General features: G+C 41.0%; 1 protein-coding gene across 7 annotated transcripts in view; it reads left to right on the forward strand.

The window, feature by feature from the left end:
* The window catches only part of LOC134619166 (forkhead box protein J3-like), a 67,282-nt gene that overhangs the window by 22,619 nt on the left and 20,193 nt on the right, over nucleotides 1–24,470 (forward strand). For all 7 annotated transcript variants that reach the window (XM_063464938.1, XM_063464933.1, XM_063464932.1 and 4 more), the window contains 3 exons: nucleotides 9,860–9,934; nucleotides 13,710–13,793; nucleotides 21,667–21,768. In XM_063464938.1, the coding sequence (XP_063321008.1) occupies nucleotides 9,860–9,934; nucleotides 13,710–13,793; nucleotides 21,667–21,768 (261 nt within the window). The remainder of the gene's footprint in view (nucleotides 1–9,859; nucleotides 9,935–13,709; nucleotides 13,794–21,666; nucleotides 21,769–24,470) is intronic.

Genomic DNA, 24,470 nt, shown 5'->3' on the forward strand with positions numbered 1-24,470 from the left:
GACAGGTTGCCAGTCCATTGGAGGGCTAAAGCAGCAAAGTGAAATCATTTTTTCAAACAAATATATTTCTAACATGCTATGGTACAGACAGAAAGCATCCGAGAATTAAGCCTTTTGTCAAGTTAGTGGTGCAGATCCATGTTGTTTGAGTAGGGGTGACTGTGTTGGGTTTGCTGCAGTCAGTCAGCTGCATCAGCGGCAGAGGAAGTGCGTGTCTTGATGCAATAATTAAACCAGACTGATGTGAGCCTCTGGAAATGCAACACTAGATTAGTATAACCTGCAACCTACTAAGGGCATCCAAGCAGTCTGTGTCTAAAATGACTCTAGACAAAATGATGTGGCAAAGCTGGGCCTGCTGGTTGGAATGATGAACTGTGTTTTTGAATATTTTTATTGTTTTGGAGCAGCTTGCTAGATCCCCAGAGACGGCAGAAACCCTGCTTCCACCTTGTCTGTGATGTTGTTGTTGTTTTTTTTTGTGTGTGTATGTGTGTGTGTGCGAGTCACAAGCATGCAGACTCACTTAGGCCCTCTCCTTCTCTTTCCATCACACACAAGCAAGCAGGTTCTGGTACATTCTGGAAACACACACACACACACACACACACACACACACACACGTGTAGACACATTAACGCAGATGAACAGGTGCATGCATAACTGCTCACGTGCACAGGTACACCCACACACACACACACTCGCTTGCACACACGCTTACATCCAGACGAACGAACCGACAAAACGCTGAAATGCACACACCCACTCAGGCGCACACACTTGTGTACAAGCAGATGCTGCACAGCCGTACATACCTCTCATCTTATAGATGACTTGTGTGAAGTACTTGAGTGAGGGAGTGAAGAGGGTGGGGAAAGAGTCCATCAAATGAAATGAATATGTATCAGATGGAGTTTGAAGTAGTGACTTGCATTCAGCCCTGCATACTCACCGAGCGGCTGTCACTCCGTCACCATCAGGATATAATAAGGTGTCTCAATGATACTCAGAACCCAGGAGACTTTCACATCTAAGACACCTGTCCGTGTGCGCTTGTACCCTATACTCCCTCATCCAGCCGACTTCAGCTCTTTCTTTCTTTGTGCCTCTTGCTCTCTCCCTCCTCCCAGCTCCTACTCCTGTGCCTTACTTTCAAAACTTACATTTTACCCCCTCACTGTATGGGTTCAGCTGAAAGTTAATAAAAATCTCTTCTGTCTTTATTTTCTCCCAATATCCTCTCCTGCTCTGGCTTCTTTCCTTTTTCACTCTTTCGCTAGCTGTGGTTCTGACTGTGCCTCTGTACCTCTCCGACACAACAATGCATTCATCTTGAAGGGCATGGGAGAGAATCTCGTGAATACTGTTGTGTGGGATTGCATTTGTGTGTGCACATCAGACCGAATAAGCTCCCGCCATAGGTTAATACGCTGGCCAGCAAATACCCTTGGCCCTTTGGCCTTTGACCTTAGCCTCCCAGCAGACAACAACAGATGAGCAGAGGTTTCTGTAGGACTTATACCTTGCTTATTAGAGCTTTCCCAGGCTTTGTACTACAGCCTGCTGAAGCACATTAATGAATGTATTTTCAACCAAAAATGTAAAGATCTGCAGTTTTTTCCCCCAGGCCTCAGTGTCTCAGTATGCTGGATTTCATCCATTTTTTAAATGTCGTCTTGTAAACTTTTAGTGACTGTAATCAAACCCTCCCCAAACTGCAGACCTGATGGGGAATCATTTAGTTTAGTGTGCACAGTAATGCTTCAGCTATAACTCACCTCAGTGTCTGTGCATAAAATGAAAAAGATTGTTACAGCAGGAAACCTGGGGAGCAGGAAAATATTAAAAAGTTTTGTTTCCACCTTTATGAAACATCTCTTCTCAGGAGTGTTCAATTCTGTTGAGCAAATGCCATCTAATGTTACCACTTTGCATTTAACTCTGCTGGCATGACCCAAATCTTCCAAACCTACCACTTATGTAACTTCGCTCTTCTCTATGTGACCTGCTTCTCTGGCATGTCTACCCCAACACAAACACACATTCACAAAAGCAGCAAGCTTCCCGCCTATGGCCAGAATATCTTCTGGGGCCTTTACCTTGCACTTTACCATATCTAGTCACACACCCACACATGCAGACAGGCTTTTTATCCTGTTAAGCATCTTTCTTTGATCATTTATCTCTTTCTATGGCTGATCCACACATATGCACAGCCTTATATCCCTCTCCTCTCTCCACCCGAAAGCATGTTTCCAAAACCTGACTTTTTGTCACACATCACATTATATCACATTGCATTTTGTCAAAAAGTCATCCATGCCTGTCAAGCCCGCCTTATATAACTACCCTCGTCAAGTCCAGGATGCTGCAGCCTACATTAGGCAGCACAACATCCATTTACCACATATACACATAAACAGTAATTACAACATTATATACTGTGCACACGCAATCATCCACAAGTCTCTGTCATTATCTAATAATAGTGTGAAAGCCGTAAACTGCATATAAAACATGGATGTAGCCACATGACGTCAAACAGCCAACAAAATAATCAGTATAGAGTATTATGCAATGGTCTTAGGAGATCCGTCATTTCTTTATGCTTTCATAACAGGCAACTTTTAAATTGTATCATTAGACACTTTGTTGCTAGAAAACACATGCTCTGTTCCAGTTTCTTTAGCTGAATATATGAAATAGATAAAACAGGTTTACAGACATAAAATAGTATTTTTGCGCCAACAAATGACTTCCGAAGAGGTGTTGTCTAAAAAGTTGGCATATCTGAGCATGGTGTGCAGTGCGTCGTTAAAAAAATTGAGGAAAGTGAAGGAAAGAAGAAGAAGTAGTAGGTCTCAAAATAAAAGCCTGTCCGAGCAGATCGACAATATCTGAAAGTCATGCCCTTAAAAAAAACGGGAAAAAAATACAGCAAAGACCTGAGAAATGCATCTGGAACTTCAGCTGATCCATCTACTGTTCATAGAAACCAAATTAAAGAAATGGTCTCAGTGGAAGGATGGCTGTCAAGAAGCCGTTCTAAAGGAAGGGAATCAGGGAGAACAGGCTGAGGTATGCCAAATTATACAAGAAATGGACTTAAAATGGGAAATGTTTGGTTTAAATCTTTGTCAGTGTGCACGCCTCCCAGTGTCTGCTTCATTTATCTCCCTGACTATTCTATTTTCTTGAAAAACGTTTGCCTGTGAGATCCGAGTTGAAGAAAAAATATGGTCAAATATTAAATACTGATTTTCATGCTCGTTAGAGTTGTACAAACTCAGTTGCCTTATATATTGTATATCTATGTATGCTTGCACATGTTTTGCTACATTAGTTTCCCATTTTCCTAGTAAAATATAAAGAAATGAGGGGTGGCTCAAGATGTGGCTTTTCACAGTACGGCGCCTATAAATCTGGACAGGCAGAATTGCCAGGAAGCACTATATGAAAAAGAAGAACAATAAAATAAAGACAGTGAGGCACACTTTTGGGTTAGCATATTTACTGTAGACAAAAAAAAATATTCCAGTCAAGTTCCATCACCTCTGTACTTTAAGAAGCGCAACCTCATAAATTTTTCCATGGGAATTGTTAGTCTTTGCAGTAAAGGAATCAAAAGAAGGAATTTCTGTCATCATTTTTAAACACTCCCCAAACGCTGGTTTGGACTGACTCTTCCAGTGATGACAGGTGATCCTGGAAGCAGCAACAAAAACCTGCTAGTAAAAATCTTTTTAGAGGCATTTTTTTATGTGGAGGCAGTAAGCGTTGTTAAGAAAAGTCTGTAATTGGTTTGTGTAGCAAATTACTGATATTTTTAATTAGTTATTTCCAGAAGGCGAGAAAAACAAAACACAACTTCTTCAATAATGTGTGTGTACATTTCATTTTAACATTTCTTTCAAAATTTTCTATCATCTTATTCTAATTATCTAGTTCCAGAGATCAATCGATATATGATTTTTAATACTGATAATGACATTTGCTAATTTAAAGATATATTGTCCGATATATCAGCCAATCATTTTGTTTTCTAAACAGACAATTGAAGCATATATGGATTTCCCTAACATGTTATGTGTTTTTTATTTATCTTCTCTTATACATTCTGCTTGACTTTTTTGTTACCAGAAAGGAAATTGCCCTCTGGTGGACTATGCAACACTCACATAATTGGAGTGGAGGGTGTTTCTCCAGTCCCTTCTTTGCTCTTTGAATTTTCATTTATTGCACAGATACCAGTAGATCAATAGATCGATCCTTAAATGGCTAATATTGGACAATAATGTCGGCCAGCTGACAAACTTTCCGTGCTCTCCTCACAGCTTTAGAAATACCTCACAAAGCTTTCTCCATCACAACATGAAACACATTACATGAAATACTAATGCTGATTGTGAGCACCTGTGTGAAGGCAGATGCTTTGCATGCATTCAGGTGTAGACACAGTGCCAGTCTGGCTTGTTTGGAAGGTTTAACCAAAACCAATAGAGATCAGTATTGTTTGTCTTGCACTGTGATCTGCTTGCATTGATTAAAATTAGGCTGGAGCAGATTACTATGGATGGAAAGAGGATTTTTAACTTTTAAGTTATGAGTTATAAAGCCCGGGCGCCTGCTGACTTCTTCATAATTCAGGGAGAAAGGCTAGTCTCGCTCTATATGCAGATATTTTGTGGACAAGTAACTAAATCATGGAGCCATATTGCATCTTGTGCATTCAACTTAATCAAAACTGTAGCCTGTACTCTCTAAGCGACTTCAGGGCTCCGTAGTAATTAGATAATTATTAAGTAACTCTCGTGTAGTTTGGATGACAGAATTGTGCATTATAATATACTCACAGTAACTAGTAAGGTATGGAAAACATGCATCCACAGACATACTTATTATGCCTTTAGTTGGTCTGGACTGCTGCTTATGGAGAGAGCAAACACTGATTTACTGTGTTTACAGACATTTTTTTTTCTTCAGTGGAAATGGAGGTTGTCGATGTTGTGTATATAATTTTGTTCATGCCAAAGGTATGGGACTCAACCAGTAGTCTTATTCAGCGCCTGCATTTCACACAAACACGCAGGCACACACTCGCACGCTCTGTGATCCTTCAGCTACTGGGCGGGAATGGCATGGCCTCAGCCTGGTCAAAAAAAGCTCATTAATCAGGCAGGGCAAGGAATGTGTGGGAGGAAGATACAGCAGTGACTCTCATTATCTTACTTCACAGCGCTGCTAATCAGTTCATCTATTGCTAATGATTATTCAGTGAAAGATTACTTTTTATTTCTTTAGCATTTATGAAAGCAGGCTTTCACACGTACTATGTATTCACAAATGACACACAGACAAGCAGGCACAGAATGAAGGACGGTCTTCCTCTGTGTGTGGTTACACCGAGGAAGAGACGCACAAAGACACACAGCATCTTTATGTCCTTGTAGCGAGCTATGTGGAGAAATCATATTTAGGTTTTTTTTGTTATTCTTTCTTTTATCCAGGATCCCGTCAGGGAAAAGAAACAGAATTTGTTTTATGTATCATTCGCCCTTTTGCATACGTGTGGGTGGCTAAGAGAGAGAGTGTGTGTGTGTGTGTGTGTGTGTGTGTGTGTGTGTGTGTGTGTGTGTGTGTGCATGGAGTTCATAACAGCCTATTAAATGTTTGAAATGAAATCTTCATACTATTCGATAAAGAAAAATTACCACACAGTGATGAAAAGGCTGATAAAATGAAGAAAGTATAGAGTAAAGCATATTGAGAGGTAAATATAAGTTAGGGGAATTCATTCACTTGAAGTTAGACGAACCAGGACGAACCTCACTAGGGGTTTTGATGAGGTAAGTTTGGGTTTAACCTTGGGTTTTCGATGTTGGAAAGGTGGTTCATTTACCTTGTTGCATCGCCATGGTAACTTCTGCTGAATACCTTACCTGCTCTGGAGGTGATTAAGTTTGCGATCAGCACATACTAACTCAGTGCCTCTCGACTTTTCCTGGAAAGCATCATCACCATTCCTGGAAGAGCTCGCGGACGTCGACGCACCAAAGTTTTCTCCCTAACGAGCTCAGCCATCTGCCGTGACAGGTTAGGGGTGAGAGGAGGGAGACAGGACAAAAGAGACGCTGTGGAAGGGAAACAGAGATTAATAATAACTCATGGTTAAATGCAGAGTGGTGTATGAATGCATAGAGTGTGAAAAAAGGTGAGTGAAGAAGAAACTTTGCTCAGAGCAACATGGGAAGACCCCAGCAGCCTAGGCTTACTCCAGCGTAACTAAGGGAGGGTTCAGGGTCACCTGATCTGGCTCGAACTATAAAAAACAACATTTTAAGCATAATCTTAAAACTAAAGAGGGTGTCTGTAAAGATATTTAAATATTTGTAAATAGGCTTTATTAATATAGCGCTTTTCCCGTCTTTGTGACCACAGCGAGGAAAGTGCATATGTAAATTCATACAGCATTTTTTTATCACTATACTGCTGCACAGACCTTTCCTATTATGCTCATATCACCTCTCAGACATTGTTACTTTGTTACAGTGCTGGCATTGTTGTACTTGTGTGTTTAACCTCCTATATAATGCATTGCTTTTTGCTTTGTGAAGCATACCATTGTTCTTCCAGTAGCTCTGTCATAGACCATATTTGTGTTATATGCTGAAAATAACCAATATATACATGTACACTGTATATGAGCAATGCGGAGGGAAATGCATTACAATTTAGCTCATTAGAGAACTCTGGTTACTTTGTTGTCCAATCAGCCTCAAAAACTGTTACTTTTTCATATTAGCTATTTGTAACTGTTGCACCATACTTCCTATGTTTCTTTTGTTTCTACCTCCCAACAGCATGCACAGGTGCATTTGTACTAGTATTCAGTCTTAACTTGTGACATTGTTCCACTGAGACAGAAGTGTAAGAGAAATGAAGATGTATCCCTGGCCGATAATGAATGTTTATCAGCTGCAGCTTTACATCAGATATGTAGAAGCACACCTGCAAGTCAAGCACAGCTCAACAAGACTGGTGGGGGAGCCCACTGAGGAGGAGAACGATGCCAGTGCTGCACCAAAGGCTAGTTAGCTCAGCAAAGTTCAGCTAAGGCTGGAGCTCAATCTGCTCACTCTACCACCTGAGCCATAGCCACCAACATTACCTAACACTGAATATGAACTATTATATAATGTAATATAACTTTCATTTGGATATGGACATTATATTATAGTTTGAATCATATAAAGATTAAATACTGACCTGCTGGTTGTCACCTTTACCATTTAACCTCAAATATATTTTGTTTAATGCTGCTAAGCAAATGTCTCATCACTGTGAGTGCTGACAGCATACAGAAGTTAAGATTACGCCATAAGCACCACATTGGTTTTGTATCAGAAGGTCACGTAGTCTAGTTTTATACACTAAATTTTTAATTCAGTTAAAAAATATATTTTGCTCATCTGTAATTACTGGGCACTCTGGAAAATAAGCAAAGCTTAGAGGATCACCACTCTCGCTCCTTTCCTTTCACCCTTCTCTCACATACAATCAGCACAGACACAAAAGAAAGAAGGGCATGAAATTAATTAAGCAATACAGTGTAGTGCAAGTTTGCAAGCTTCAAACAGCACTGTACATGTCAGTCTTTAAATTCAGCATTTGGCTCATTTTATTCTATCTATTCTATCCTAATCCAACTGTATCCTCACATGCTGATTGGTTTGGGCTACGGGCTGTTTTTGTTGATATGTGGATCATAAGGGACACGCGCACATGGAAGAAAACTCCCGTGCTCCAAACCATCTGAAAAATATTACAGTAAATTCTCCATTTACTGAAAGGGGACGACTTATCATTATTCCACACTGGAAGATTTTTTTAGTTAGCTAAATGACAGGAACAAATTCACGGCTGTACAAAGGTTTTAAAAGCCACAGTGCAACCATGCGGGCCCAGCAACAGACACACATGCCCCAAAAGTGAAATTTGCCAGAGTGTACAAAGTCTGAAATAGATGGGGTTGTGCAGACATAGCAAGTAGCGCGCAGATGTTCAAAAATTGCTTGAGTCATAAAATATAGTGTGTGAATAAACAAATAACAGGTAGAGGTTAGCAAAGTTAGATGGGCTGGCTCCTGAAGTGACGGGACTCTGTGTTAATGATCTACCGCCACCAACCGCAGGAAAGTTTTTGGAACAGATGGTTACCGTAGTGTGGTAGCTGGTGGCAGTCCTCCTTGCCTTTTTTCATTTCCCGACTGCCACATATTTCCTTGATGGACGGCCACAAGCAGCCAGTGACCCGCTAAGCAGAGAAGCCAAAACCTGCTCGAGCATTTCTTCTTCAGCTGAGATCGAGGGGAGGCAGAGGTGGACTAGGCTGTAATGGTATACTGGAGACAGAAAGCGAGAGAGAGAGAGAGAAGGTGTTTTTCTTTTTCTGTAAGAGAAACAAAGCTGCTGCTGAGCAGTACGAACCCGAGAGAAGGAGACGAGAAATTCCTCCCATCCCTCTGTCTTCTCTCCTCCTCCTCCCCAGTGGTATTAATTAGCAGCAGCAGATGAGTGGAGAACGGGAGCCTGCAGGGAGAACAGGTTCATGTCAGGTTAGCATAAGCTGTTGTGCCCCCCCCGTTTCTCTCACTCTCTCTCTTTCTTTTCCTTTTCCTACCCTCACAACACACACACACACACAAATACACACATAAACAATAGGGATTGTTATAAATTTAAGAAATATGATCTTCTCGTCTTTATGGCTAAAACCGAACGTGTACAAAAATGTGAGTTTTCATTAAGCCCAGCTTAAACTCCTCCTCCTCCCTCCAGTTTTACTCTGAACACAACCTCTTGACATATTCAAAAAAAACAAATCCAACCCTGTAGCACATCAAACGCACAACCACTGACATTATCACCCACCTCACGGTCATGGCGAATCATTGCCCTAGCATCCCTCTGTCTCGCTCCCTATCTTCACTGAAATGCGCTCCAGCCTCCTGTTTTCAATCATCAGTTTCAGGAGCGTCTGGTACGCTTCGGCTTTAATCAATGGAGTTGTCTGCATCTGCACCGTAGCAGCCCGCATTTCACTCTTGTCTAACCGTGACCCGTAGTGTCTGTTTTTATTCGACACGGTACGGAGTAGAAAGCAGAGGACTCCTTTTGAAGGCCTTCGCTAATGTCGAGACCGAGGTTCTGGAGCCAAACCCGAGTGAAACCCAAGCTAAAGATAGTAAGACCAGATTCTAATCTGAGTGAAGAAAAACTTGTACTTTGGGAGGAGATGAAGGACATGGCAAGGTCCCATAATGGTTTTGCATTGGTTCCCAACAGTCTTGACAAAGGCTGGAAAAAGATAAAAGCTTCTGTTGCAGTGGACACTAATGAATAAGGCTGGCTGATAAATGGTGTTTCATCCTTAATGCAAAGCCAACATACAGCAGATATTTCACTAAAGATGCTGCATAACGCAGCAGACATTTATCCTTGTTCAATAAGAGCATGTTTAAAAAGCATACGTTTTATTTCTCTGTTTATCTATCTGTGCATATTGGTGCGTCTTTGTGTGGGTATATGTAAAAGAAAAAGAAAGAAAAATAATAGGAACTGTGGAGCAAATATGTAACCGTCATTACTATTAATGTTATCACACAATTCAGACTTTTCTCATATTCTCCAGTCCTTACTGTAGAATGAAAGCAGATTCAGAAAGTAACTGTAATATAGTCAGCATATTACAGTTTGCTTATTTAAAGAAAACGTGCAAAAGTGATGCCACTTTGTTACTACTTCATAATATTCTCTTCTTTTTCTCTTCTTTTCTTCCTTTTTTTCTCTCCCTCTGCAGAATTCTATACGACACAACTTGTCCTTGAACAAGTGTTTTCTCAAAGTGCCTCGCTCCAAAGACGACCCTGGAAAAGTAAGTATTTTCTCAACCTTATTGTGCGACTTAAAAATAAAAAAAAGCTGGGCGGCGCACGGCGCAAATGTCGAGTCAGTTTTAGCAGGCTTTACCAGTAAGTGGCGACTTTTGACGTGTTTAGTAGCACTTGTGCCACATGTGTGAACACACTTGTGCTTAAGTGCTCACTTGCTCTGCTTCTTTGTCACACACACACAGTGTCTGCGGTTAAAAGCAATTTGTAACTCCATAACCGGCTGTGCTGAATGCCTAATGCTGCTTTCTCTGTTTTCTGTGGCTCCTACAATATTGATTCTGCCAAGTAATAATGTGGTACAGGGAGTAATGAATAATAAGTATATGTAGGTACTCTCCCTCAGATGCAAGGCCTTCCATGCATCTGTTATGCTTTATTAGAACTGCTTCTCTCTGTATCTCGCAGACACAATCAGAGGAAGCTTTAGATATGTTTCACTCCTGCTGCTGCTGCTGTGGTTAGGAAGCAGCGTTGCCACGGCCACTTCAGCAACTCCAGTTTGATAACAACAATTTGTCAAGTGCTTGGTTGTGCTGAGATCGAAGGACATGCTCAGATGGGGAAAGTGTATAATTGCAGCTGATCACTGAACCCTGTCCTTATGCCATATTTTTAATACAAGCTCAAACTCGTCACAAGGTTAATGTTGGAGGCGATCCGCCACTTTTACACAAAACTGAGGAGCCAAACTTTTCAATGAGCTCTTAAAAACTCTGCTCATTTTGTTTAGGGGGGTACGGTTGAGGTGGGGTTGGGGGAGCGGAGAGTTTCTCCCGGCTGCGGGGATTTTGGAGCCATTGAAAAATGAATTAGGGGGAAGAAGGTTTAAATAATTCAAACAAAATCCTTGGGCTTGAGTGGAGGCCTATAGTCTGCAAAGACACAAAGAGAGCGGCTCCCCCCTGATTAGCCTGACTTGGACCTGACCAGCACCTTAATTCACACCGTGGATCGAAGTGGTCGATACCTCGGCGTAGTGGTGGTGGGGTGGGGGTCAACTGTGTGCGCGCGTGTGTGTGTGGGTGGGTGTGTGGAGAAGCTGAATGTACATGCTCTGTTTGAAGCCACAGAGAGAGAGGAGAAGCTAAATCATGCATGTGCTAACGTTAATTGGCTGTGTACTGTTCAGTGATGTGGGACTGAGAGACAGGGGGAGGAGAAGAGGAAAGAATATGAGAGGTGGGGGGGAGATAGATGTTGAGAGTTGAGCTGTGTGCATGTGTGGCCTAGATGAACCTCCTGAATTCAGTCTGCAGCTTTGGACCTCCTTGGGAGGGAAGAGGCAAAATGAAAGGCTGAAAAAAAATTTATACCGGAAGGAAATCTAGGAGCTAAAAGCAATTGATTTCCTCCTCTCTTATTGTATCTGTTTATTTTGGAGACTGCTGTGTTTTAACATTTTGTATCAAAAGGATTTCGGTGGATTTTCTGGGGAAAGGATGCAGAAACGTGCACCACTGGAGAACTAAACCTAGAGAAAACTAATTTGATACTGGAAGAATAACAGATAAGTTGATGCTTTTGGATACTGTGGATGCGTCCATCTCACAGCACTTACTTTCTATTTAGTGACACTTACTGCCAGCATTATTTTGTAGAAGTAATAAAGAAGAAGCAACTAGTAGATTCAGAGAAATAAATCCTGATTTATCTTGTAAGACATTGTGTTTTTGAAATCTAACATAATCTAAAACAGTTTGGGGAAAAAATAGGTGTAAATAGTGGCGAGTGGGTCATATTTAATCCATGAGTTTTTGAGACTTCTCTATCATCAGTGTGATGTTTTATTAAGACTAACCCCCTTAAATGTTTTGTTTGTAAGATTAACTGTGAGCAGTAAATTTCAGTTTAAAAAAATTATAATTTTCTTGAAAATATTTCATGGTTTAGACTTTACAGAGTTAATTATCAGAACAATATAAAGATTTAAAATTCATAATAAAATATCTTGGCCTGCAGCAGCAGTTCAAATGTTTTTGAGCCAAATTTTTTGAGAAAATTCAAACTAGAGTTCACTTTGGTTTGAACATCAAACACTTGTTGGCTAGGTTGTTAGTCTAAAGCAGGGGAACTCCAGGGCTCAAGAGCCGGTGTCCTGCAGGATTTAAATGTGTCCTTGATCCAACACAGCTGATTTAAATGGCTAAATTACCTGCTCAACATGTCTTGAAGTTCTCCAGAGCCCTGGTAATGAACTAGTCATTTGATTCAGGTGTGTTGACCCAAGGTGATATCTAAAGCCTGCAGGACACTGGCCCTCGAGGCCTGGGGTTCTAAAAACTTGCTTAAACAATAAAAAGTGTATTAACCAGTCATATTTACCAAGATTTAAAACTGATTTTGTAGCCACATCTGAAATTGTAGGTATTTTTATATATGTGGCTTATAGATGGAGGGATTTGCTCTTTGATCAGTAATTCAGCATAATTAGGGCTATATTTGTTGCTACTTGTACTGACTACATAACTTATGATGGGATGTTTATGTATAAATTAATCACTAATGTTATTTACTCTGTAAGCCGGATTCTCAGCTATCCCATTCTGTTTTATAAACTTGTAGAATATAGCATTAATATAATACTTTTGGCCACTAGTATATGATCAAAAGCATTGGTCCGCATCTCTTAATCCTTCAGTTGAAGAGGTTTCACTTTCTTTGCCACTGGTGTATAAAATCAAGCACCTAGCCATGTAGTCTGCATTTAAAAGCCTTTGTGAATGAAGAAGGCTGTTCTAAAGAGCTCACAGAATTCAAGTGTGGTACTGTGATAGCTACCACCATTGCAAGAAGTCAGTTCATTTAATTGACTGCCTCCTAGATATTCCACCACTAACTGTAACTGCTGTTGAAGAATTTAGGAACTACAGGAAGTGGCAGACCCTGTAAGGTTACAGAGGGCTGACTGCTGAGTTGCACAGTGTGTAAAAGTCTAACGCTTTGCTGATTCACTAGTTACAGAACTCCAGACTTCCTCTGGCATTAACATCAGCACAAAAACTGTGCACTGGGAGCTTCGTGGCATGCATTTCCATAGACGAGCAGCTTCTGTAGGTGAAATGAAAAGGTGGCCCAATACATTTTTTTATATAGTCTGTGTGTTAGTGTTACTGCTGTTGTTATACTTTATCTTTCATAAGTTGTCTGCTGTAACCTGGTGTTTTTGTCACTGTGCCTGGGTGAGTAATGTAGATTTTTCCTCATTTCATTAAATAAAATTATCTCAGGAGACATAGAGTAAATAATTACATTTACCCAAACATGATACTAAAGGACAATTTTGAGTTTAAATCTTAGATTCAAATCAAATTTATCAACTTTCCTTTCCTTTTTCTGCCCAGACAAAAAGACCTAACATCAACATCAATACTAAAAATTTGTATTTCCAACTCATTTATTGATCATTAAATGAATACTTCCTTTTTTCATGTCAATTCAGTTCAATCCATTCTATTTATATAGCACAAAATCATAACAACAGCAGCCTGAAGGTGCTTTATATTGTATAAGGTAAAGACTCTTTACTAATCCAGAGAAAACCCCAATAATCAGATGACCCCCTTATGAGCAAGCACTTTGGCAACAGTGGGAAGGGAAAACTCACCGAACCCAAACTCAGGGAGGGGCATTCAAGACAAAGTTTGAAGCTTTGGACAAACCTACAAAGCAACCAAACCACTGGAGAACAACACAACTAAAAAAAAAACTTCCATCAAATATGTTTCTAATGTTTGTTTTACTGATGTTAACATTCAGGGTTCCTACTGGGCCATAGACACCAATCCTAAAGAAGACACGGTACCCAGCAGGCCAAAGAAGAGACCACGCTCTGGAGAACGAGTAAGTACACTAGTATTTTTGTATAATCCTGTTTTACCCACAAAAGGCTGATGGGGTATTGTTGTCACTCCGCCGGACAGATGGGTGGGCGGTCGGCGTGCATGTTTGTAAATGTAATACTTTGAGAATGAGGTGACAGAATTTGGAAATTGATGCTTTAGGTGCATCTGCTAAAAGTCTCAGTGACATCTAGATCAAGATCAGAAATAAAGTTTTCTGAAAATCTTGTGAAGACAATAAATCGCTAAAGATTTTTCAAATCATACCATAGGTGCATCTACTAGGAGGCTGAGGGAACAGCCAGTATTTCTGTTGTTGTTGTTTCGCTTGTTGTTTTAAAAGTCGTACCAAATGACTTCTCTAAGGATTTATTTCATTCCATATTCTCAAACCTGTGACCCCTTTAAGGTGCTAATATCAAAGTTAGACATCATCAGAGGAGAAGAAAAATTGGATTTTGCTGATAATTCGAGCATTGTTGTAAAATGTCTGAAAAGAGAATTATATGAACAGGAAAAACAAGGCATTTGAAGAGGCTTCCCAATACAAATGAGGTGCTACAGAAATGTGTGAACAGATTTGCAGTCTTTCTCCTGTTCCCATGCTATAATGATGCATGGAAAGACTAGCAGTCCAATAATGTACCTTTAAACCTCCTCTGAAAGATGAGTGTAAGAGCCCTCAGCAGTACTTGAAGCTCTGTGAGAATTGACATCTCTTTAGCTTGTTAGGAAGCTAACATTAGCTTATTTGCACAAAAAAGCATGGGTAAAACTGGTGTGTTGGCTGTCAGGTATCGTGTGGACCATGTGATAGGAGATTACCAAATGTCAAATACAGCCATATTGTGCCAGACCATCAGGTTGTACTTCAGACATTTCTCTCAAAACCACATCTCACTCAAAGGCCAGGGGATCATCGCAGGCAGCAGGCTTCAACATCTGGTGACCATAAATCACTGCACAGTACCTCAGAGACCAAAAAATGTGGATTATCTTGTCATCGCTTGCTTTACCTCCTCCTAAATGCAGCCCAAAGTATCTTTTTACCCTTCAAGTCAATTTTCTTCTTTCTGCTGCTCATAACTACAGTGATTGTGCGCTGTGCTCGAACGCCTCGTGTCTACTCACAGATGGAGGGCTGAAGCTGCTGAGTGGACACGGTGTAACACCTTGTCTACACAAGAGGCACAGCATGAGCAGCATATTCGATGCTGCAGCAATGTAGAAAAAAAACACACATTTTTTTTGTGTAATTATTACATTTTAAAGCCACAAAAGTACCAAACTTTATCCGCTTTTTGTTTTGTTTTTTTCCTGGGTGGGTTATTCTTGCTGTGCACTGCTCGATTGTTATTGACGAACTTATTACTGGGCTCTAGCGCAGGAGAATGCCCGATCACGGGTGCGCGTGCCTTCTTTGTAACAGAACCAGAGCCTATGGTTGCAATTAAACAACTTTTTGATATTCATCCAGGTTAATCCCACAGGCTTTGGGGTTAGCAATTTTCAAGATGCCATAAAAGCAGCAGGAACAAGCTACCGGATAGATGTGAGAATACAGAAGCAGGAATGAAAATTGGTTTTGGGAAATTGATTGACAGCAGCTGAGGCTATAAATATATGTAACCCTGCATCAACTCGGCAGAATGTGGCTGGTGTGCAGTCATTAACCTGGGGATGTGAATACAAAAGCAGTGCAGAGTGAGCTCCATCGTGTATTTCAAGTCTGCTTTCACCACTGTCTGCCATCATCTCTCTGTTTTTTGTTTTTTTCCTGACTCTGACTACAGTATGGCGTGCATTTCGATGTCTGTTTTCTTAGCGGCTGATTAGCACGCTCATAAACTAGTGTCGGCGGTTAATGGCCAAAATTTTAATACGGTTCAGATTCAGTATTCAGCACATTAAACAGATTGAATTCCTCTCTGATTATTACCTCAGCGGCTTAAATGAACTGTGCTCCCCTGGCAAAGGGATGCGTACTAAAACGGCTGCCGTATGACACAAAGACTTGTAGTCAGTCACAAACGAATACAAAATAAAACATTTAAATGGCTTCAGTTCAGTGATATGAGATCTGGTGACATGCAATATCATTGCTAGGCTCTGGATAACATGGCATTACTTCTCCCCGAAGCCAGAATGGGGCCACCAATTAGTGTAATCAGCTGGTGTAGTGGACCAAGCAGAAGATCTCCCAAAGTCTATTTCACAGGGGGGAGGTGTACCTCCAGTGTGCAGGTACATATTGTATTAAGCAGATGACCGTCTGAATGTTGCATTAAAGAAAACACGGCGTTTTTTATCACGATCATCCAGCCAATCTCTGACTGTTGGCGCATCTTGATCATTATCTTTCGCTTCGTCCATCTGCATTTCTGCTTTAGCCATCTTCCTCTCTGGGGAACTCTGGCAGGCGCAGCGCGACAAAGTGCACAATCACTGTAAGGTGTCGCTCATTGGAGAAAGAATCGAGGCAAAAGAGACGGAAAGGGTTGGGGAGGTACAAGAGAGGGGAAGGGCAGAAAGGAAGCGTGAAAGGAAGGTTGCGGAAGGCAGGAAAAAGACATCAAGGTAGCGAGAAGAAACAGTCAAGTTTAAGGGAAGGGAAAAAGAGGTAAGAGGAGTAAGTGGGAGAGGAGGGAGGAGGGAAAGTGTTCTAGGCTTGTGTTCCAGTTAATTACCACAGAAGGCCCCGGGGCTGCCGTTAGACATATTTTCTTCACCAACGATTTTTTTTTTTATTACAAACATTAATTAATTCAGAGCCTTGTCATCTCGTCTTACATGGATGGGCCCTTCGACCCCTTTTCTTACGCCTCACTTGCACTGCTGGCAGACACACTGTGGGCTGTCACATGGGCTAAGGAGAAACAGGGAGGTTTTAAGTGCTAAGATTTATGGCGGCATTACCATCTGAAAAAAAAAAAGAAAGAAAGGTGGGCTAAATACATCTTGTGTGTTAACTGGGATTTTGTTGCACCTCGGTTACACAGTCAAATATTTTAAGTTGGCAGGAAGGGCTAAACGTCAACCGCATAAATGCATTGTATAAATGTGTAGACAGGCAAGTGTACACGTAGTTTAGTACCTGTGTCTCCATTGCCCTTAAGCATAATCACTCTCTTTCATTTCTGGTAGATGCTTCTCTGTTTGCCTGTCTGTCTGTCTGCCCGTCTGTCACCACTCAATTATCTCCCTGCCTATTCTTCTATTCTGCTCTTCCTCCACAAGCCTTCCTCCTGCCTCTCTTCACCTCTCTCTTGTCTTCTTTTTAAGTGCCTCCACCAGGGAACCGACAACCCGTTTCGCTGGGAGTTTATCATAAATTAAAGATTGCATTGTTACCAACCAATCCTCTTACTGTAAGCAGTTTGGGAAGGCAGGCAAGCTGTCTTGAACCCTGAAAGGAGTCAGACAAGGAGAAAAAAACCATCTTCCCCGGGTTTCTTTTTTTGTTGTTGTTGTTTTGTTTTTTTCTCTCTCTCTCTCTCTCTTCTTTTTTTTTTCTTCTTCATTTGGCAGGCATCAATTTAGCCCCTCATCGATCTTTGAATAGTTCCTCACGTCCTCACACTCAGTTAACCCTACTTTAGCGCTTTGTGAGGACAGCAGCGGAAAATGAACTGCTGCTGAATGCATTATAGGTACGTGAATAATGCATGAGGATGGCTTGATTCATCTTATCAAGTGCAAGTGATGTGTCCACTTTCCAGGCTGTTTAAGTGTCCAGCAATTTAAATGAAGCGCGCCTCGACTAGTTCACACAGTGTGAGCCTGGGGCGTGATGGTGATTCAGGAGGCTCAGTGAAGAATCATGAACTTGCAGCACACTCAGATTTCTCATAACCTTTGTCACATTTCATTTCCGTCCTCGTTTTCAAACTCCTCTGGACATTTTCAATCAGCGGAGAGCATCCACGAATGATTTCTGCATAATAACTAGAAGGCGAGACTCTACTGTTTAAAAAAATATTAGTGCACCCCTTTATACTAATATTTAACCACACTAAACTCTATATGAAAATAAAAAAATGCTATTTACTGCTTAAATCTAGTGACGGCAACAGGAAAAAACACTATAACCTTTTAGCATGTTGTAATTTAAGTGGTCTGAATTGAAGTTAGCCAATCAGAAGTCCCATCATGCTATCACAGGTGAGTAAAGTAAGATAAGGATTCACCACATTAGTGTCTCATCCAGCCAGAACAGTTACTGTGTTCACATTATGATTGAAGAAAGTACTCTTAGGGCTACGTCCACACTAATGCATTTTTGTTTGAAAATGCATCGTTTTCTCTCCGTTTTGGCCTCCCGTCCACACTGAGACGGCGTTTTCGCTGATGGAAAACGCAGCGTTTTGAAAACGCTCTCGAAAATGCGTACATTTGGAGACGGTGCTTTCGCGTCTCAGTGTGGACAGCAAAAACGGTGACTTTCTAAAACGATGACACATGTTAGTCATATGATGCAGTCATGTGACCAATTAAACTACAGGGTGGGCCATTTATATGGATACACTGTAATAACATGGGAATGGTTGGTGATATTAAAGTCCTGTTTCTTCATTAGTGACAGTTTTCTTGCATCCACATTTTGGCAAATCCAACACTGAACCAGTTTCACGAAACTTACCAAGCAGTTTGCTAACTGTAGCATGGGAGATAGGTGGTCTCGTAGGGTGTCTTGCATTGAACCCTGCTGTAATGACCCGGTTACTGCGTTCACCAGATATCAACACAATTTCGATCCGCTCCTCACGTGTTAACCTCATCGACATGTCAATGGCTGTGAACAAAGAGAAACTTGTAAATAACTCATGAAAGAATAAAGTTACATTGAAACCAAGTACATCATTGTTTTTCTTGTGACATTACCAATAAGTTTGATGTGTCACATGGCCCTCTTCCTATTGAAAAAACAAAAGTTGTATCCAAGATGGCTGACTTCTAAATGGCCACCATGGTCACCACCCATCTTGAGGAGTTTGCCCCCTCACATATACTAATGTGCCACAAACAGGACTTTAATATCACCAACCATTCCCATGTTATTACAATGTATCCATATAAATGGCCCACCCTGTAAGATAGCGGAGGGCATTATACAGCAGTTGTTTTGTTTGCTCTCAGTTTTGACAGCCCTATTAAAGATTAATATCAGTTTGTACATGCTCCAGATAGCTTTTCTTCAAATTCTTTAACTGTCACTCGCTTTTGCAACTTTGTACTTTTGTGTTACTCGCAGCAACAACTCCACCTCATTGTTAGTCCATTTAAAAAAACTCGGTGCTTTTCCTCGACCTTTTGCCACGACGTTTCAAAGAGCCGGAAAGTAAATAAACAGCAGACAGAAATGAGGCAGGTCGAATCTTCTTGCGTTTCACTCATGTGCAGCACTGGAACGTAAGCGTTTTCGGCCGTTTCCCCAACGAAAACGCCGTTTTCAAATCTATCCGGGCTAGTGTGGACGTAGCCTTACTTACATGTTTAATCAAGATGTAAGTAAGAGTAATCTTTAATAAGGCAAAAACAGAGTTTGTACAATTGTACAGTTCTAACAATCTTGAAATTCAGTATTTGGTATGACCACCTTTATTCTTCAACACAGTCTAAAGTCTCTTAGACAAGCTTTCTTATAGTTTCTTTAAGTAGTCTTCAGGAATAATTGAAGACTAGACAAGATCCCCAACACCAGTGGCTGAAACGCAAACCTGAACCTTGACAGAGCCTCCAGAGTGCTTTACAGGTGACTCTTTTACCTGTTGTACCTGTCTGCTGACCTCCTTCTATTTGGATCCATCACCTGTTGTCATCAGTTTCCCTTCTTTAACCCTAACCTGTTGCTGGGATCAGACTGGTGTTCTGCAACGTTTTTTCAACATCTGTATCTCCCGTAACTCCTGAACCATTTGCTCAATTGAAAGAATTCCAGCATTTCCTAAAAGCAGCATTTTTCAGTGATATTAGAGTCATTACGGTAATCACAGGCACGATGTCGCAGCAGCCCAGCGAAGACGAAGATTGGTTGAGAAAGGAGAGAGACGCTAATATCACTGAAAAAGCATAGAGTTGCTGCTTTCAGATGAACTCGCCCGAGCTCCCATCGGTTTTAATGGGTGAAGATGGCTTGTTGACAGCCACCCTTCCACTGAGACCATTTCTGATGAGGCTTTAGTGAACAGAAGATTGATCGCCTGAAGGGAAGGATGCATCCCTCAGGCTCTTTGCCAGGTCTTTACCCCACTTTATTCCCGTTTCTTATGCACATGGTTTTCAGATACTTTTCATCAGCTTTATATCCAGTTTCCTCAGTTTTGTAATAGCACCACATACCATGCCAAGATGTCAGCTAATAGCTCTTTGGGAATCACCTTGTTGGTGAAAAAAATATTATTTTATGCCTGTCGACCTCTGTTAACGGCAGTTTTGGCAATTTTCATAGATCCAGCTAGACAACTGGAAACAAAGGATGCGCTTTATATGTATACACACATGTTTTGTTCCTTGAGTTAGACACCTTTTTTGTGTTTAAGTGATTCATTGGTCAGTGAGTGAAAAAGCAGCCAGTGGCCAAAGAAAGAAACTTTGAAATACCTTCAGAAAGCATAGAGACCTTTTGTTTAAGACCACTTAAAAAAAAAATGATAAAAAGCTCAAAGCCTTTGCTCAGTACTGTACCTGCCACAACACAGTGTAACGTGTGGTGAATCTGAAAGGGGTACAACCGGCATCTTAAGTGTTAAAGAATTCTTCACATATCTCCACCTTAAAAAGTTGCTTTCCTCCTGCAGTTTTCCATTCTCTGTTATAACCCCCTTCCAAAAGATGAGCATAGGCTAGAGATAAGCCAGGGCTGACTTTTGGCTTCATAGGGAATTCAAACCCATTGCACCAACGCTGGACGTTTTTCTGTTTTGTTTTGTTTTTTTGCTCTTAAGACTACTTACCTTTCCTGGTCAGAAAATGCACGATTAGCCAAAGTCTCTTGTGGGTGCAAGATTTTCTAAAGCTTAATAAAGAGTATTTGCTGAAATTTCCTTCACTTACAATGCTGCAAGGTTGATGTAGCTTTCTTTTTTGCCCGGTGACACCAAAAACATGTTGCCCACCACACCTTAAAATTCCCCAGCCAACCAACAAGGTTCACTGACATTGCTGCTTTTATTTTATATTCCTAGTCTTTTATTCTATAGCACAATTATAATATAATAGAATACGATGAATTAGGTGTATTCAAACTTTATGCAGGGGGATATCAGGCAATCAGTGATGTATTTGCTGCACAGTGGTTTTTATTTGTCTTGTAATAGTCACCACATTAAAGTCTTAAGGAAACAGGAAAAGCAGGGTTTGCTACGTGACTGTTTTTAGCCTGTTTCCTGTAAATGTGATCAATCTCCCCAGAGTGTACTAAATCACTGATTTGAATCAGTTTACTGGGCTTATTGTGAAAGTTATAGCCAAATCAATAAAAACAGCTGGAATCTGGCCACAGATGAGAGGGAATCACTGTAGAATAAATGCGGACACTTCAGAAAAGACATCATACGCATTACATATTTTATAAAAAGACCTTGTGAAGTTTGTGCAAGTTTACGCAGGTCAGTTTCTGCTCTTTCACTGTTTATCCTGCCTTTTTTCCTTCATTAGGAAGCATTATTAGTTCAGTCAGAAACGAGTATTCTAGGCAATTTCACAACAGACTTTTTGGCTTGTCATTGTAAGAAAAACCCCAAAACATTATTAATAAAGTAATAATGTTTAGTTGCCTTCACGTGGGTTGGGTTACCAGGATACTGAACCCAAATCAGCAGTTACAAACATTTTCTATGCGCAGATTTTTCTCACACAGTCTCCTGTTCCTGCAGGCATCGACCCCTTACAGCCTGGAGTCCGAGTCTCTGAGGATGGACTGCATCATGTCAGGAGGGGCGTCTCCCACTCTGGCCATCAATGCTGTGACCAACAAGGTAGGGCACCAGCTGTTCATCAGCTGTTTCAATACAAAACAGCGCAACAGCGCAGGCATACAAAGTTTATATGACCGGGCACGTGGCTTCCATTCTCAGTTAGATACAGACAGAGGTTGGTTCGGCATTTGGTGACTCTCCTTTTAGAAAGAGCTTTTCTTCCATTTTGGCAAATTCAACAAATTCTAATAGGGATCCAGAGCCAGCAGAGCCAACATCATAACAAAGAAACAGCAAACAGTCAAAAAGAGAAGAAAAATCAGCGTGTCACTGTTCATTTTGACATGAGTTCATGAGGCTTTTGTTATAGCAATATCATCTACGACCTATTATCAAACATATCAGAATTGTTGTACAAGGTTACTGGATAACTGTGAGGTTGGAATTCATGCCGTGGTGGTGGAGGGGGCGTGGGTCAGAGGAGATTCATTAGTAGTAGGTTGGAATTTCTGGATTGGGATTCATTTAAATGCTGTTAGCTTCATTGACGATGACCTTGTATGCTTCAGAAGCGACAGATGTTCCATTCAGAGCTTTTAAACACTGTAGTAAAAATCTTCAGAATGATCATACTTAGTTGGCATTTATATGAATGAATATTGATTTCTTAGTTCTGTGCAATGATTAGTCATTTGTACTTGCTGGTGAGGAAAATGTGTCAAACTTTGTCACAACATATTTATAGTAAGACATAACTGCAGCAGAAGCAGCAGAAGAAGTGTCTGTTTTTCTTTTTCGCCTCTTCTTTAGAGGCTGGGACGCCTTCGGAACAAGTCTTCACTTCTAGCAGAAAGCCTTATGCCACACAAACACACACAAGCATTTAAACACTAAACTGCGTGTGATCGTCTATGTGAGGGTCAGAGATCAAGCAGAGACAGGGACCTCTGACACCTATCTGATCTGACGCACACACCCACACAAACACGGTAATTAGGCGCAGTGGGTGATCCTTTTCATCCTGTCCCCAACCAAAGAGAAAATTTGTCCCGCAGCAGCTCGCATTACTCTGTTTGTTCTGGATGGGATGCGAAGGTCTGGACTTTGCAGCACGTTACAGTTTTCCATTCTGGACTTTTAACAGACCCTGACTCATACTTCCCAGAATTTGTCAATATGAGACACGAGGATGAGAATTTCTGCACTTTTTTTTCTTATCAGCGTTGTAGCCAAGTACTCATGCAATTTTAATTATTATTATTATTATTGTCTGGAATTCAGTCCTTTTTTGCTGTGAGACACGGCAAACAGCAGAGTGCAGTAGGTTAACTTGCCTACCTGAAAAAGTAGATACCGCAGATCCTTCACATTTTCCACCATCATTCTTATAACAAAGCCGTTAATAACGTTATTAATCAACGCCGCAAAAGGTATTGCAGTTTTATTAAATAATGGCTAAGACAAAACAAGGACAGAGCTTCACAAGCAGCCAACTTGGTGCAGATCATCAAGCGATTATTGTTTGGCGTGCCACTCGTGCAGCAGGTGGAGAAACAAAAGGATTTTCATTTGATTTCTTTAAACGTGTCAGGTTGCACTCAATCCGCGTTACGCCAGGAAAGACTAAAACTTGACTCGTCTCAGACATCAGTATACATTTTGAAACAATGATTCAGAGCACGGAGACCTTGATGATAATGATGCCGATGCCGGCGTCAGTGACATCCGCCCACATCCGCACAGGTGGCGTCCTGCAGGCACAGCAGTGCGTCAGAGCTTCTTCTATAACACGTTTGCTCTCGCCGATGTTCTGTTTGCATTGGGCAAAGTCTGCACTACTGAAGGAAGGCGTTCCTATAATTTGATACTGGGAATTTAGGATAGCGGGGGTCGAGGGGGTGGGGGAGGATCAGGATCAGATCATTGCACTGAGTTACTGTAATGTTTGCATAATGAAAAAACAAATCTTTTATGATCTGTCGTGATTAGTGTTTCGGTTCTTTTCTTCTGTGTAGATTTCAACCTAAAGCACCTCATTAAACCTAAAAAGAAATCCCTGTTCCTTTACTTCCACAGTCAGGAGAATTAAACTTTCACCCAGTGCCGATATTACCAAAACTATTCAAACAGAAACGGTTCAGGATTAACACTTAAATCCACGACTCAATAACACTTCTCTATCCTTTCTTTTTTGCCACTACAAGATGTTCTGCAGTGTAGAGCACTGCCCCAGAGAGCCTTTAATGTTGTCTCACCCGAAGGCTGTATTTTCGCATTTGTCTATACAATTAAATGTTGCCTGGAGGTAATGTTGGCGCTGCGCTTCACAAGTCCTGACAGTCAAATAAAACAAGAGAAACATGATTCAACGTAATCCTGAGGCATTGCTCTTGAAAGCTTTGTGATCTGCTACAATAAGATATACAGCGCAGTTACTTCGAAGCGCAACTTGGTGTCTTTATCTAATCAGAATCAACAAGTTCAAGGGGGCAAAAAAAAAAGCAAAATCACAAGCTTAGGGTCTTTGAGTCTATTTTTTTTTTCTTTTGTTTAGCACAGCAAAAGGACAAATTTACATAGACCAGAACTAATATTTCCACATTTTCCTCATAACTTGTTCCATCAGTTAATGGTGCATGGGTAACTCCTTGAGTGGCGCGGCACTCACGTCAGTCTGGATATGAATTGGCGCGTGAACAAAAATGAGGCAGTGTAACAAAATAGGCTACAAGGAACAATAAAGTCATGAATCACTGCCTTTG

This window comes from Pelmatolapia mariae, linkage group LG20 (assembly GCF_036321145.2).
Source record: "Pelmatolapia mariae isolate MD_Pm_ZW linkage group LG20, Pm_UMD_F_2, whole genome shotgun sequence".
NCBI classification, from domain to species: Eukaryota; Metazoa; Chordata; class Actinopteri; order Cichliformes; family Cichlidae; genus Pelmatolapia; species Pelmatolapia mariae.